Source organism: Marmota marmota, unplaced genomic scaffold, assembly GCF_001458135.2.
Source record: "Marmota marmota marmota unplaced genomic scaffold, marMar, whole genome shotgun sequence".
NCBI classification, from domain to species: domain Eukaryota; kingdom Metazoa; phylum Chordata; class Mammalia; order Rodentia; family Sciuridae; genus Marmota; species Marmota marmota.
This window is the reverse complement of record NW_026000174.1, coordinates 55120480-55134212: the sequence shown is the minus strand read 5'-3', so window position 1 is coordinate 55134212 and position 13733 is coordinate 55120480. Positions and strand designations below refer to the sequence as shown.

Here is a 13733-nt window from a genome sequence, read left to right as displayed (position 1 = left end):
GCTAGAATTTGCCACAGTCCTCTTACCCTGCTATAACAAATAGCTTTAAATAACACATTTATTTTCTCACATTTCTGGAGGCTGGAAGCCCAAGATCAGGGGTACCATTAGAGCTGGTTTCTGGTGAAGGCTGTCTTCCGAGCTTATAAATAACAGCTTTCTTCTACCTTAAAAAAAAAAAAAAAAAATGATGATATATCACTGAGTTGCCCAGGCTGGCCTCAAACTCACAATCCTCCAGCCTCAGCTGCCCCAGTAGCTGGAATTATATTTGTGTGTAACCACTCCTGGCTGCGTGGCCATTTCTCATTGCTGGGGAGAGAAAGGCATATCTCTCCTCTGCCCTCCTCTCAGATTGGGGTCCACCCTTCTGAACTTACTTAACCTTATTTACCTCCTGAAGACCCTCAGATTCACACACATTGGGGGTTAAGGCTGCAGCGTGAATTTGGGAAACCAGCATACAGTCCTTAGCAGCGCTTTTCAAGAATGTGTGTGTGCGCCCCACCCTATTTAGAATCAGTGTGATGTTTTGAGTATCTCTTAAGATCTCTACCTCGACACCAGAGATCTAATCAGTGAACTCAAAAACTCCTCTTCTGTTCCCATACTTCACAGCCACCACTGGTACCCTTCTCTTCACCACAGTAACTGGTACTAGGCAACTCCTCTTTGGGGAGGAATCTTTAAAGCAAAGTAGTTCAGTGTTTTGGCACTGACAACTGTCAGTATGAAAGATGAGAGGCCACTGCTTCCCTTTTGGAAGCTGGCGTGAGATCAGAAGAAACTGCCTGGTCATCCATGCAGGGAGAGGTGGGCAGCCTGGAGAACTCAGCAGATATAAACTGTCTCTTCTGCCATGAACAGCACAGCCTACCACCATGTGAGGGTCTCTCTCCCCCACTCCATTAGGAACTTGGCACATGCCTCTAGGGTCTGCATGAACTGAGCACCTTTCCCATTTGTTTGTCCCATTGACCTGGCCAAGGAGACTCTAACTCAAAAAAAAAAAAAAAAGAGTGGATCATTCTCATTCATTGAGGGCTTTTTTCCACTTAGACATTTTTATTTTTTATTTTTGGGGGGGCAGGGTGGATTAGTAGTAGGGATTGAACACAGGGCCTTGCACATTCTAGGCAAGTGCTCTGCCACTGAGCTATGCCATAATTTGGTTTTATTTTTAGACATGGTCTTATTAAGTTGCTTAGGCTGGCATTGAACTTGCAGTCCTCCTATGTCAGCCTCCTAAGGAGTAGCTGGGTTACAGGTGTGTACCACCGTGTCACCTCCTGTTTAGACTTCTGAGCTCCAGGCAAATTAAGAATGTTAAGGTACCTTTCTTCTTCTTCCAGCCCATGGCATTAGGGAAGGATTTAGGGGTGTGACCCTGAACTGTCTTTTTTAAAGAGCCCCTGCTTCTGAGGACTGAGCATGCCCTTTGTCACTTGTCCATGGCACTGTGTTTCTCCAGTGGGTCTTGTTTCAGCCTCTCATTTGTCATCAGCTCCTTTCTTGGTGTTGGAGAACATCAGGAACACACTGCCTACGTCTGCTATTGCTGTGTTAGCTGCCTCTTGGCCCCAGTGAGGAGTTGCTCAGGCTTTGTCCGGGGGAAGGAAGAGACTGAAGCACTGTTGCAGACATTTGTGCCATTCGAGATCTGTCTGAAGTGCTCTAGCACTGAGTGTCCGGATGAGGGAGCATCTCTAGTCCTGGTCTCAGCCTGTCCAGGAGAGGCAGGATGGGCCAGCAGGCCACAGTCCCCAAAGCCCAGGAACTTTAAGGAGTTCTTATCACCCTTTACTAATACCTCCCACCTTTTCCCACTCTTCCCAACTGATTTTCAGGGCCTTAAACTCTGGTGTTGAGTACTACTGGGACCAGCTGAATGAGACCGTCTTCACTGTTCATTCCAACAGCAGGAGCAGCGAGCGGCCTGGGTAAGTTGAAACTGAGGGCAGAAACTGGCTAAAGGCCTTTCCCTTCCTCCTGCCTTTGATGAATTCTGGAGCAGTGCCCTCAGACTGTTCCTCAAGTCTCCAGGTTCCTCCACAGCCAAGCTCCTCTTTATCCATATCATGTTTTGAGCATTTACATGAAGTTTCATTTGAGAAAGTGTTCCATGGCAAGAAAGAGAACAAAACCTATCCTTTCAGAGTCTTGCTTTAGAATGCCCTGCCTACCCTTTCGCCTCATCCTGGCTGTGGTGTCTAGGCACACTTAACGGTGAGGACAGTAGACAGGAGGACACTGGAGAAAATTGCTATCCCATGAGTTCTGTTCCTTGAGCCAGGGGGAATGTGTGTGTGTGTGTATGTGTGTGTGTGTTGGGGGGTGTGTCTCAAATGACCATGCTCCCAGGACCAAGCTGGCCAGGGCTGCAGCCCAGAAATAGGTGCTCCAGGCACCAGTGAGAGAGTAGGAATCTGGTACTACTCTCTCCTCTTTTCACTTAATTCATGCTTGAAGACTAGAATGTTTTGAGAAAAACGAAAGTTGGGTACAGTTCCTGCTTCCTATAGGAGTTGCTCAGCACAGCTGGAGGCAAGTCCCAAAAGTATCTCTGGACAGTGTCAAAACTGTTGGGTTTCCTTTGGTGCCAGCTCCAGCAGTACCAAAGGTCATTGCCTGGGAAATGGCTAAGGAAAGGAGGTACTTGCCTTGGGCCTGGGCCTTCCTTGCAGGGCAACTGGTTTTGCCACCTAACTAATAGAGGCTGTTTTCAGAAGGCCCTGGAAGGAGGATTCTCTGGAATCCTCCTTAGAGGTCCTATGCTTTCCTCCAAAGTAGAGTTCACTTGGAAAGTCCAAGGATTTAAATTGGAGTCCTATCATGTGTAGTTAGAAGGAAGGTAAAATTAAGAATGGACTTCCTGGGGCTGGGAAGAGCACTTGCCAGCGGGAGAGCACTTGCCTCACACTTGTGAGGTACTGGGTTCAATCCTCAGCACCACATAAAAAATAAATAAATAAAGATATTGTGTCCATCTTTTTTAAAGAAAAAAAAAGAAGAGGAAGAAGAAGAATGGACTTCCTTACTCTTTGTCTCACAGACCTTCTTGGTAGCTTCCTTAATCTGATTACAGGTCTTTTGAGATCAGCCCTCCTTTAGCCTGTTGTTTAAGGAGTGGCTAAACCAGCTAGGTGTGCAGGATCTGGTGATTCCATGGCCTTCTTTCATTGTCACAGATCAGGGGCTGGTCTTGGAGAAGAGTGGACACAGTTAGCCACCATCAGGAGTAGCTGTGGAAGCATAGGGCTTTCTTCTCAGCCTGCAGTCCTGGCTCATGCCATATCCTGCGAATTGGCAGATGCCTCAGAGTTGTGTGAAGGTTGCTATCCCAAGTCTGACCTCAGTCTGTCTGTCTCTCCCTAGAACCAGCAGAGCCACTTGGAGGACAGACAGAGACATGGGTCTGATGAATGCGATTGGGCTGCAGCCCCGGAACCCCACCACCTCCGTGACATCTCAGGGCACCCAGACTCTGGCCCTTCAGTTGCAGAATGCCGAAACACAGACTGAAAGGGAGGAACAGGAGCCAGGGATGGTGGCCTCGGGTCCTGGTGAAGGTAGGATATATATGCTGCTAAAAGGGGAAATGTGTCTAGGGGGTGGCCTGCTGGGAGCATCATTAGCCAGCCCCGCCCCCCCGGGAAAGTACCCTAAGACCCCTGGCCCTCTGCATGGCTTGAGGGTGCTGCATGAATGCTACTCCCCAGTAAGGAAGGGGACTCCATAGATTTGGGTAATGCCTACCTGGTGGCAGTTGGAGGCACCTCAAACAGGAACAAGGACATTATTTCTTGAGCTAGATCACTCTCTCCAGTAAATTGAACTACTCTGTCAGCTTTGCTCAGCTTCCCCCAAGTAATCTGACCCTCTTCTCCAAAACTGGAAGATCCCAGGCTGGTTTTCCAAAGCGAGCACACAGGGCACAGTCTTGACTGCAAGTGAGGCTGCTGCCAGCTCTCCTCCCAGAGGCATGTACCCAGGGCTCAGGCTTCCAGGGCCAGTGTGTCTTCCACAGCTGGTGTGGCGAGGTGGTGCTACCACAGGCAGGGAGCTGCCGCTCCTGTTGCACCATGGCGTGCTGTTCTTTCGGCTGCAGCCAGGCATGCTGTCAGCCACTTCCTCTCACCGAGCTCAGGTGTGGCCCAGCCAACCTCCAAAATGCTGGCTCTATGTGCTGGCCTCACACTTTTAAGAACCAATTAGCACTTCCCAGCAGTCAGCTCAGGCCACTTTGGAGCCATCAGCAGCTGTGTTAAACAGACTGTTCTCACTCTCCACTCTCCCTACCCCCTGTCCCTAGCCCCCTTGCTGCTCCCAGCTTCAAACAAGGCAGCCTCCAAACAGACATTTCTAGGTCTGGTGGAGCCATTTGCTTTAAAGAGACCATGGGAAGAGAAACCCTGGTGTGGATCAGGCAGAGAGTAACAAATTTGCCTGTGTTACCCCCAGGGAATGGCTTTCTACACTGCAGTCCCCCACAGGGCACTCTCCCTCTCTCTGCCATGAACTGAAAATTTCCAAACTCCTTTTTTGGTCTGTGGCCCAGCCCATCTCTTGCCTTTGGCTCTTTGTGGGTTGGCAACCCCCTTGCTAGGGACATGAGCAGCTGGCAGTGCTGGATGAAGCAGCCAGCTGCATCTTTGGGCCTCAATGAGGAGGAGACCAGCCATCCTCGAGGCCCACTTCTACAGATTTCTGTGGATGCTGAGCTGCCTTGGAGTCCAGTAGGCCTCTTCCAGGAAACCAGAGAGCCAGGCTCATGGGGGACAACAGTGCCCAACCCTCCTCACTGGACAGGCATCCATGGGAGCCTGTGATGAACCCAGAGAGCCTGAGGGTTACCCATGAGGGGGATGGAGAATGAGCTTCTCCTTCCCCAAGAAGCTTGCAGTTTAGAGAAGGAAACAGACACCTAAGCAGATGATTACTTCAGTGCGATGAGGCCCAGTAACAGGTTTATGTTCGTGGCACATCTCGTACACATTGAGAACTGAGGGTGGGTGAGGGGGTGGGCCCACATCAGAGGGCATTGGTTAGAGGGCACTCTGACCTGATGGTGAAGTGCAGCAGAAGCTCTGGGAGCAGGAGCTGCCAACGCAAGAAGCACATCCCCTGGTGTCTCACCTTCCAGAGAATCCTCTGGTTTTTTGTCTTGCTGTTTTTGACCTGCAGTCAGTTTTAAGTTCCTTTCTTTTTTGAGTAGTAGGGACCAAGGGCAGGCAGGAGAGAGGAAGCTGTCTTTCCCAGTCTCAAAAGACCAGAACCTCATTCCTTATCTTTCTGTGCCCCTCATAAAGCAGAACAGGTAGTAAAGGGAGCCTGGGCCCAGACGCTGGTCAGAAGGCAAATTAGGATGGCTTGCTACTTCTGTGTGTGGCCCTGCAAGCTTTGCCGAGAGCTGTGGACCCCGAAGTCTTCAGCACATACTAGTCTCTTTCAGAAATAGGGAGGGAAGTGTAGGTTACAGGTAGGGTGAGGAATTGGCTGGTGGGTGTGTCTGTCCTGCTGTCTCTCTCCCAAAGCCAGGAGCCTTGTGCTGAGGTGCTTTCCCCACAGCTGATAAACCAGATTCATTGCAGTGGAGACCAGGAATCAATCACAGAGGCACTTTACCACTAAGCTACACCACAGCCTGTTTTAAATTTTGAGACAGGGTCTCGCTGAGTCACCCAGGCTGGCATCAAACTTGCTATTCTCCTGCCTCAGCCTCCTGAGTGTTACCACACCTGACTCCTCTCCTCATTTTAACTAAACTGGTAGCCAGGTCTACAGTAACATGGATAGGAAAACCCTGGTCAAGGAGGTGAACCCTGCTGGTACTGGGTAGAAGGGGAATGCCATCACACACACACCCCACAGTGGCCAGTCTTCAGTGTGGGGACCCCTATCTGCTTGCAGTAATTGCTGTCCTGTGCCTGTGCCTCTTTTAGCCCCATTCCATCAGCTGCAAAGGGTTCCTGGCTACTTCTCACTTCTTCTTCATAAGAATTTTTCTCAGGGGCTGGGGATGTGGCTCAAGCGGTAGCACGCTCGCCTGGCGTGCGTGCGGCCCGGGTTCGATCCTCAGCACCACATACAAACAAAGATGTGTCCGCCGAAAACTAAAAAATAAATATTAAAATTCTCTCTCTCTCTCTCTCTCTCTCTCTCTCTCTCTCTCAGGGCTGGGGTTGTGGCTCAGTGGCAGAGCGCTTGCCTAGCATGTGTGAGGCACTGTGTTCGATCCTCAGCACCACATAAATATAAACAATAAAGAGATTGTATCCACCTATAAGTATAAAATAAATATATATATTAAAAAAAAAAGAATTTTTCTCAAATCCATTCAGTTCTGTGTTAGTTGTCCATCATTGTGACAAAATTCCTAAGAAAAATCAACTTAAAAAGAGGAAAGGAAGGAAGGAAGGAAGGAAGAAAGAAAAGGAAGGAAGGAAGGTTTATTTTGGCTCCCAGTTTGAGAAGTTTCAGTCTGTGGTCACTAGGCTTCATTGTTTCTGAGCCCGTAGTGAGACAAGACATCATGGTGTAGGACATGGCAGAGGAAAGAGGCTCACCTCTTCACAACTGGGTAGCGGAGAGAGAGAAAGAGGGGGCCAGGAATAAGGTATACCCTTCAAGGGAGACATCTTTCTCCAACTAGGCCCCACTTCCTGAAGTTTTTACTACCTCCCAGTAGAGCCACTAGCTGGGACCAAGCCTTCAACATATGAGCCTTTGGGGGACACTCCAGATCCAAACCATAAAAAGCTTTTCCCAGAACTTCAGAAAGAACTCTTTACAGGGCCATTGACTGGTGTTGGCTTTTTTACTGGTCCAGCTTTAACAAAAGCGCTTGAATTCCTCTAGAACTTGAACTTGCCCCTGCAGCAGTTTTCCCTCTTACTGGGTAGGAGGCAGTTTAGAAAGGAAGGGAAGGTTCTCTGGCTGGGCTCACTGTTCACTCCCAGTACTGGTCCATTGCCTGGCTGGCATGCACTAGGCATGCAGGAGGAATGGATGGAGCTGAGAGAGGCTTTGCCTCTGAGCCTTGGGCCTATTTCTTGACTGATAAAGATGGTGGCCAGACCAGCTGCAGCACCTTGAGCCCTGGGCCAGAAAAAAGCAAGTGTGAAAAGGGAGAAGCTGGAAGATAGTATCCCTCAGATCAGGATGGGCAACCCCTCTCTGGACTCTCTGAATCTTGGTTCCCTCCTTTTTTCTTCTAGGCAGTGAAACCACTTAGAATTAAATGCAGTTGCAGGGCATCATGGGAAGTTGCTGATCCTTACCCTCACCTCTCTATCAGAAATGTACCTCAGGAGGCTGGGGACGTAGCTCAGTGGTAGAGCATTTGCCTAGCATGTGGGAAGACCTGGGTTCAGTCCTCAGCTAAAAACAAAAACAAAAATTAATCTACCTTAGAACTTGCCAAGAAAATGATCTCACATCAAAACTAAATAATTTCCCATTTTTCAAAGATAAAAGAAATACTTTTGCAACAAGGAAGAAGACATCATAATTAATCCCTATGGCCACCATTGCTCCTGGAACCATTTCCCTGATCCTCAGTGTATTTTCCTCTTGAAGAATATCCCAGCTGCCTTCAGTGGCTCTTAGCCTCAGCTTAGCATTCCCAGGAGAGAAGCACAACTCATGGCTCCTCACTGAAGCTGTCCACACCCAAGCCCCAAGAACCCCTTTTGTGCACATTTTTAAATCTCTCATCCAGGGCTGAGGAAGTGACTTGGTGGTTAAGCACCCCTGGGTTCAATACCTGGTACCCCCCCCCAAAAAAAAAAAAAAAAACACATTTATTTCTCCTCACCCCGCTTGTGGTATTGGGGATGGAACTCAAGGGTACTGTACCAGCCCCTGCCACCCCGCTTTTTTACTTTGAGACAGTTGCCTAGGCTGGCTTCAAACTTGCAATCCTCCTGCCTCAGCCTCCTGAGTCACTGGGATTACAGTGCGCACCACCACACCCAGCTCCATCTTTCCCTTTTGAGCACTTTGTATCTGGTGTTATATCAGGTACTGTGAACCCAAAGGTGTTAGAAAGGGAATCACGCTCAGAAAGGAAGCCCTTAAAGAGCAAGCCCAGGAGGAAGCAGACATACAAATGCCTCAGCAGCAGAGTAACCAACTTTCAAACCAGTTTTCAAAATTGCTATGAATCTGAAGCCCCATGTGTAGCCTGAGAGCCCTTTTAGTCATTTGTACATGTATTTAACGAATATATGCTGTATGTCAGACTGTGTGTTACACATGATCCCCAGAACCTAATAAAACTCAGTCCAAGATCTTCAGGAATTTATAGCCTCAAAGAGAAACACCACAGCCACCAATAACTAGTAGAGATGTGGAGCACTGTCACAACTTTGAGGGGAGCATCCCTTCCATCTGGGTCAAAGAGTGTGGCCACTTGCACTTGAATCTGAGAAGAATTGTGACCAAGGAGATGAGGCAAGAGCCAAGGAGATAGAACTTGCATATTGTGTCCCAGCATGCATAGGCAGGAAGCAGGACCGGTTCTAGTAGAGTAAAAGCTGTTGGGTAAATGTTATTACCTGATTTAACACCAGGTACAAAGTACTCAAAAGAGAATGATAGAGCTGGGCGTGGTGTTGCGCACCTGTAATCCCAGTGACTCGGGAGGCTGAGGCAGGAGGATCACAAGTTTGAAGTCAGCCTAGGCAACTGTCTCAAAATTAAAAAATAAAAAGGGCTCGGGGTGTAGCTCAGTGGTAGAGTACCTTTGGGTTCCATGAAGATGGTGGGCAGAAGAGTGTGGTCCAAAAAGTGGTGAGGACCTCAGGGCCCTCAGCTGTCAAGCTAAGAGATTTTTAACTACTCTGAGGGCTCATGGAGCTACTGGGCTTCACACAGCATTTGTACTTAACTGGATCCCAATTAGAGCTGAATTAGAATGTTAATGGCAGCAGCATATACAGACACCAGCTGAAAAAGGAGCTCGGAAGCAAGAAGATCATTAGGAAATACCGCTAGCTACTACGATTCTAGAGAGATGACCAGGGCCAGAGCTTCAGGCAAACTGTGGGAGATGGTAGAGGGCCCCAACTTGAATGCCTGCTGCAGCTCTTTTACCGTCCCAAGGCAGCCTTTCATGTGCCTAGAAATGAGCTTGTGAAAAGAGCTGGTAGTTCAGCAGGCACAGAGCCCAGCATGGTGAACTCCAGCACCAGCAGGCCTCAGGCCAGCCCACTGCACATCCCAGCCCAGGCTGAGATCTTCAGAGACGACTTGTCAAGCAGCGCAGCGGGGGCTCTTGCAAGCCCTGGGAGATCCTCGTGGGCAGCTCACATGGTAGAGGCTGCATTAGCACTGAGGCCTTAGGTTAGCCTTTCTCCTTACTCTCTGCCCCATTGCTAGAATGCTTTGCCTAGAGAGACTCGAGAGCCCTTAGGGGTTTTTCTCAGTCCAGGAAGCTGGAGTTGGACTGCTCAGGAGACAGTGAATGAGAGCTGCCATCTTGAGGGATGGGGGCAGTTCTCAGGAGGCCTTGAGAAAAGCAAGCTGAACATCACTTAAAACCCAAGCAGAGAAGAATGGTTTTGGGGAGAATGGTTTCAGAGCCAGAGGGAGAACCATGAGCAAGACTCTTGTCTCAATTTTTTAAAATAATAATTTTTAAAAGGGCTAGGGATGTAGCTCAGTGGTAAAATACCCCTGGGTTCAATTCCTAGTACCCCATGATAGCACTCCTCTCCCCGCCACTGCTGCCAAAAAGAAAAAAATGAAACCTGGCGACACCCACCTGTAATCCCAGCCATTCAGTAGACTGAGGCAAGAGTCTACTGCAAGTTTGAGGCCAGCCTCTTCGATTTAGTGAGACCCTGTCTCACTAAATAAAAACGAATTTTTAAAAAGGATATTGCTTGGGGGCTGGGGATGTGGCTCAAGCGGTAGCACACTCGCCTGGCGTGCGTGCGGCCCGGGTTCGATCCTCAGCACCACATACAAACAATGATATTTTGTCCACCGAAAACTAAAAAATAAATATTAAAAAATTCTCTCTCCCTCTCTCTCTCTCCTCTCTCTCACACTCTCTCTTTAAAAAAAAGAAAAAAAAAAAGATATTGCTTGGTGATACAGTGCTTGTCTAGCATGTGCCAGACCCTGGGTCCAGTGCATAGTACCCCAGAATAAATAAATTAGTTAGCTAATTAACTTAAATAAAAGTAGTTGCTGACAGTACCCTTAAAAAAAAAGAAGGAAAGAAAACTCATGCTCAAGGCCTTCAAAACCCAACCTGTCCAGTGAGTAGCCTCGTTGTTCACTAGAGCCATTTCTGGCAGTCTGAGAGCCTTGGTCATAGTTGTACATGGGTTGACCTGGTTCTTACCCTACTGAGGGCTGATTGGGAACTGGGCTGGGGGATGAGGATGGAATCTTGCTGCAGATCCCAAGTTCCTGGTGTGTATGATCTCATTTCCTCTAACCAGCGCTATATACAAGGTGAATAATAAGGGCCTTGGCCAAGACCAGCTGGTCAATAAGTGGCAGAGCTGAGATTTGAGCAAAGCTTGTTTGTTCCCCCACAGGGGAAAGCCTTGAAAGGAAACAGAATCCCTTTCTCTCTCCCTAGAGCTGCAGGTTGGGGCCTCATACCTGGGCTGAACAGTTGGTTCTCTGTGAATAGATGGTGTCAGGAGACATTTAACCCCAGGAGAACAGTAACTTAGGAACTTGTGAAGACTAGAAGAAGAGATGAGGGAGGGAGGCGGCAGCACTCTTCCTAGGGAGCAGTTAAAACCCCAAGCTTCCTCCTGGGCTTTTAGAAAGTAACATAAACAAAACAACACTAAAGGACAGGAAAACAGTGCTGAAATAAAGCAAAGCAGGCTGTTTGCCTGTGGTTGTACCCTGTAAGGTATCTCTTTTCTCCAAAGACCAGGCAGCTCTCCCCATCCCATCCCCTGGTTCTAAATAACCCAAGAGCAGACAGAGCAAGCTGTGGGCCCACCTGCTCAGCCTTCTTTCAGACTACCCTGCCTCTAGTGCTGAAAGGATAGATTTGATCAAAGGCAAACACTTAACATGGGTCCAGCCCTGCCTCTATTTATTTGTTTGTTTGTTTATATTTCATTTTTTGGTACTGGGGATTGAACCCAGGACTCTTAACCACTGAGCCACATCCCCAGCCCTTTTTATTTTTCATTTTGAGACAGGGTCTTGCTAAATTGCCTAGGTCCTTGCTGAGTTGCAGAGGCTGACCTCAAACTTGGGATCCTTCTGCTTCAGCCTCCCTAGTCACTGAGATTACAGGTATCTGCCACCATGCCCAGCTCCTGTCCTGCTTCTTAATAGCTGAGTATCCTTGACCACCTAGGCCTCAGTTTCTCTACCAGTAATGCAGAGTCTTGAATTGTGATCATTTGGGGGTTTTTGTTTCATGTTCAGGAGTCTGGTTTTCATGGTAACAGAGTTGGGCCTATTATTCCTGCTTTTGCCCAGAACCCCGCCAGCTCCTGCCAGCAGTTGCCAGCTGACTCAATGGCCCAGGCCAGCAGCTAATTCCCTCTCTCCTCTGCTTCGTACCTTCCAGGTGAGGGCTCAGAGTACGGTGCCAGTGGGGAAGATGCCCTCAGCAGGATTCAGAGACTGATGGCCGAGGGGGGCATGACGGCTGTGGTGCAGCGGGAGCAGAGCACCACCATGGCCTCCATGGGTGGCTTTGGCAACAACATCATCGTCAGCCACCGCATTCACCGCAGCTCCCAGACAGGCACTGAGTCTGGGGCCGCCCGCACCTCCTCACCCCAGCCCTCCACCTCTCGGGGACTGCTCCCAGAACCTGGGCAACTGACAGAGCGAGGCTTAAGCCCCCGGACAGCCTCCTGGGACCAGCCTGGTACCTCTGGGCGGGAGCCACCCCAGCCAACCCTGCCCCCTTCCTCCCCTGTCTCTATTCCTGTCCCCCTTCCCAGCACTGAGGGACCAAGCCTGCACTACAACCTGACCAATAATAACCACCTTCCTGACGGAGGTGGTGGCAGCAGGGGCGAGGCTACAGGCCCCAGCGGGGAGCCACGGAACAGGTAGAGACAATGGTGTGCACTGGTGCCTCCCTCTAGCCACTGAGCAGAAGCCGGACCTCACAGCTGACTGGGAACTGTACACACAGAAGCACTGCTGGCTGCACCAGGGAACAGGAGGAGCAAGAGGGTGGGGATGAGGAGGAGTTAGTCAGTGGGTCAGAGGCAGTGTAGTGGGCAAGGCTCGCGCCAGGGGACTAGAAGCTTCCAGAATCTGGAGTCCAGGAGAGCCAAGCTGCTGGGCCTAGTGTGAATGGAGGAGCAAGTGGGTGTCTTTGCCATGAACCCCCCTTTCTCCTAGGATCATGGGCTCAGGGGACTCAGCCCTGGACAGGAGCCCAAGAAGAATGAATAGTCTTCCAGACCTGGCCCACACCATCCTGGACAGAGGCCAGTGGGGCAGCTTTGCCCAACCCACCTGTGAGGTGGGCAGAGCCACCAGGAGCCCAGAAACAGGAGGAGTGGCATTGTCCCCAGAAACCATCATCTCTGAGCCTTCCAGAGCTCCAGCCTCTCTCCATCATCTTATCCCATCCAGAGACACAGTCAGGGGTCAGGCTGGGCTCCCAGGTTCCTGAGGGCAGGGACTTTCCACACCTGGTATGGAATAATTGTGGGGTGAAGGGGACAGCCTGCTTTCCTGATACAGAATGGGGTCATGGGACGGTGGGCAGGTCCTCATTCAGGAGTGGGGGATGTAGGCTGGCCCACCCCCAGGCTTGTCCACCAAGCTCCTCCCTCCTCCAAGGCCCCCAGAGTAGCACCTGTGGGTGTCAGTATTATCTGAGCCTAGGCCAAAGCCCGCCCAAGGCGGGGGAGGGGATGAGACTCCGGGTCAGAATGTGAGGTCTTGGTCTGTGGTTTAAGGTGTTGCATGTGGAATCTTGAACTGTACGTGTAGTTTCTAGTGGAGAAATCAAGGCTCTGATCATTTTGTTTTTAGTATGAAAATGTGATTTCCTTTCTGTTTGTCACTCATCATAGAAACATTGTGGTGGGAGGAGAGGGGATAGTCTACTGCTAATGAGGGAAACACCAAAGATCTACATCATTAAAATGATGACATGCCCCTCGCCAGGCTCCTCTGTTTGATTCTATGGAAAATGGAGGAGGGGTGGAAATTGGGAGGTGGGGGGGCACGTGGAACTGAGCCAGCCTCCGGTGTTCCCCAGGTACTTCAGTGGTATTGCTGTTCTAGTGGAAAAGCCCTGACTGAGCCAGTGGGTTAAGGGCTACCACCTCTGCTTCACACAGCTTTTCTAGACCATTACCCCTTGCTTCTCAGGTGCCTGCTGTGGATTGGGGCAGCTTCTCAGTGGTGGGTGGGCAGGAAGGAGTGGTTGCTCATCCTTGTCGCTTCCTACCCAGGATTATGGACCTGAAGATGTAAATGGCAAAAGCAATAGATCCCCTTCAATCCAGGGAGACCATCTGCCTTGGTGTCTCTGCAGTGAGCAGAGAGCTGCTCTTGTTTGCAGGTACCATGAGGGTGCCATGTCTTCTGCTCCAGCTCTGCCTTTTTCATGTGTGTCTCCCAGACAGTGACTGAAAAGCCTGCATCGTCCTTGGGACTTGGCCACTTCCAAGTTCCAAGCCATTTTAGAAAGTGGGAGAAGGATATCTGCCCCAACTTAAGAGAGGTGTAACAAAATATGATAAACCCTGGGTGTTTCGTGGGCAGCAAGT

The 13733-nt window shown here is 49.8% G+C and overlaps 1 protein-coding gene across 9 annotated transcripts in view; it reads left to right on the top strand.

Annotated features, from left to right (window-relative positions):
- The window catches only part of Ambra1 (autophagy and beclin 1 regulator 1), a 182180-nt gene extending 169060 nt beyond the window's left edge, over positions 1–13120 (top strand). For all 9 annotated transcript variants that reach the window (XM_015477842.2, XM_048788700.1, XM_015477839.2 and 6 more), the window contains 3 exons: positions 1848–1940; positions 3376–3569; positions 11558–13120. In XM_015477842.2, the coding sequence (XP_015333328.1) occupies positions 1848–1940; positions 3376–3569; positions 11558–12054 (784 nt within the window). In that variant the 3' untranslated portion in view covers positions 12055–13120. The remainder of the gene's footprint in view (positions 1–1847; positions 1941–3375; positions 3570–11557) is intronic.
- Positions 13121–13733: the final 613 nt, after the last annotated feature.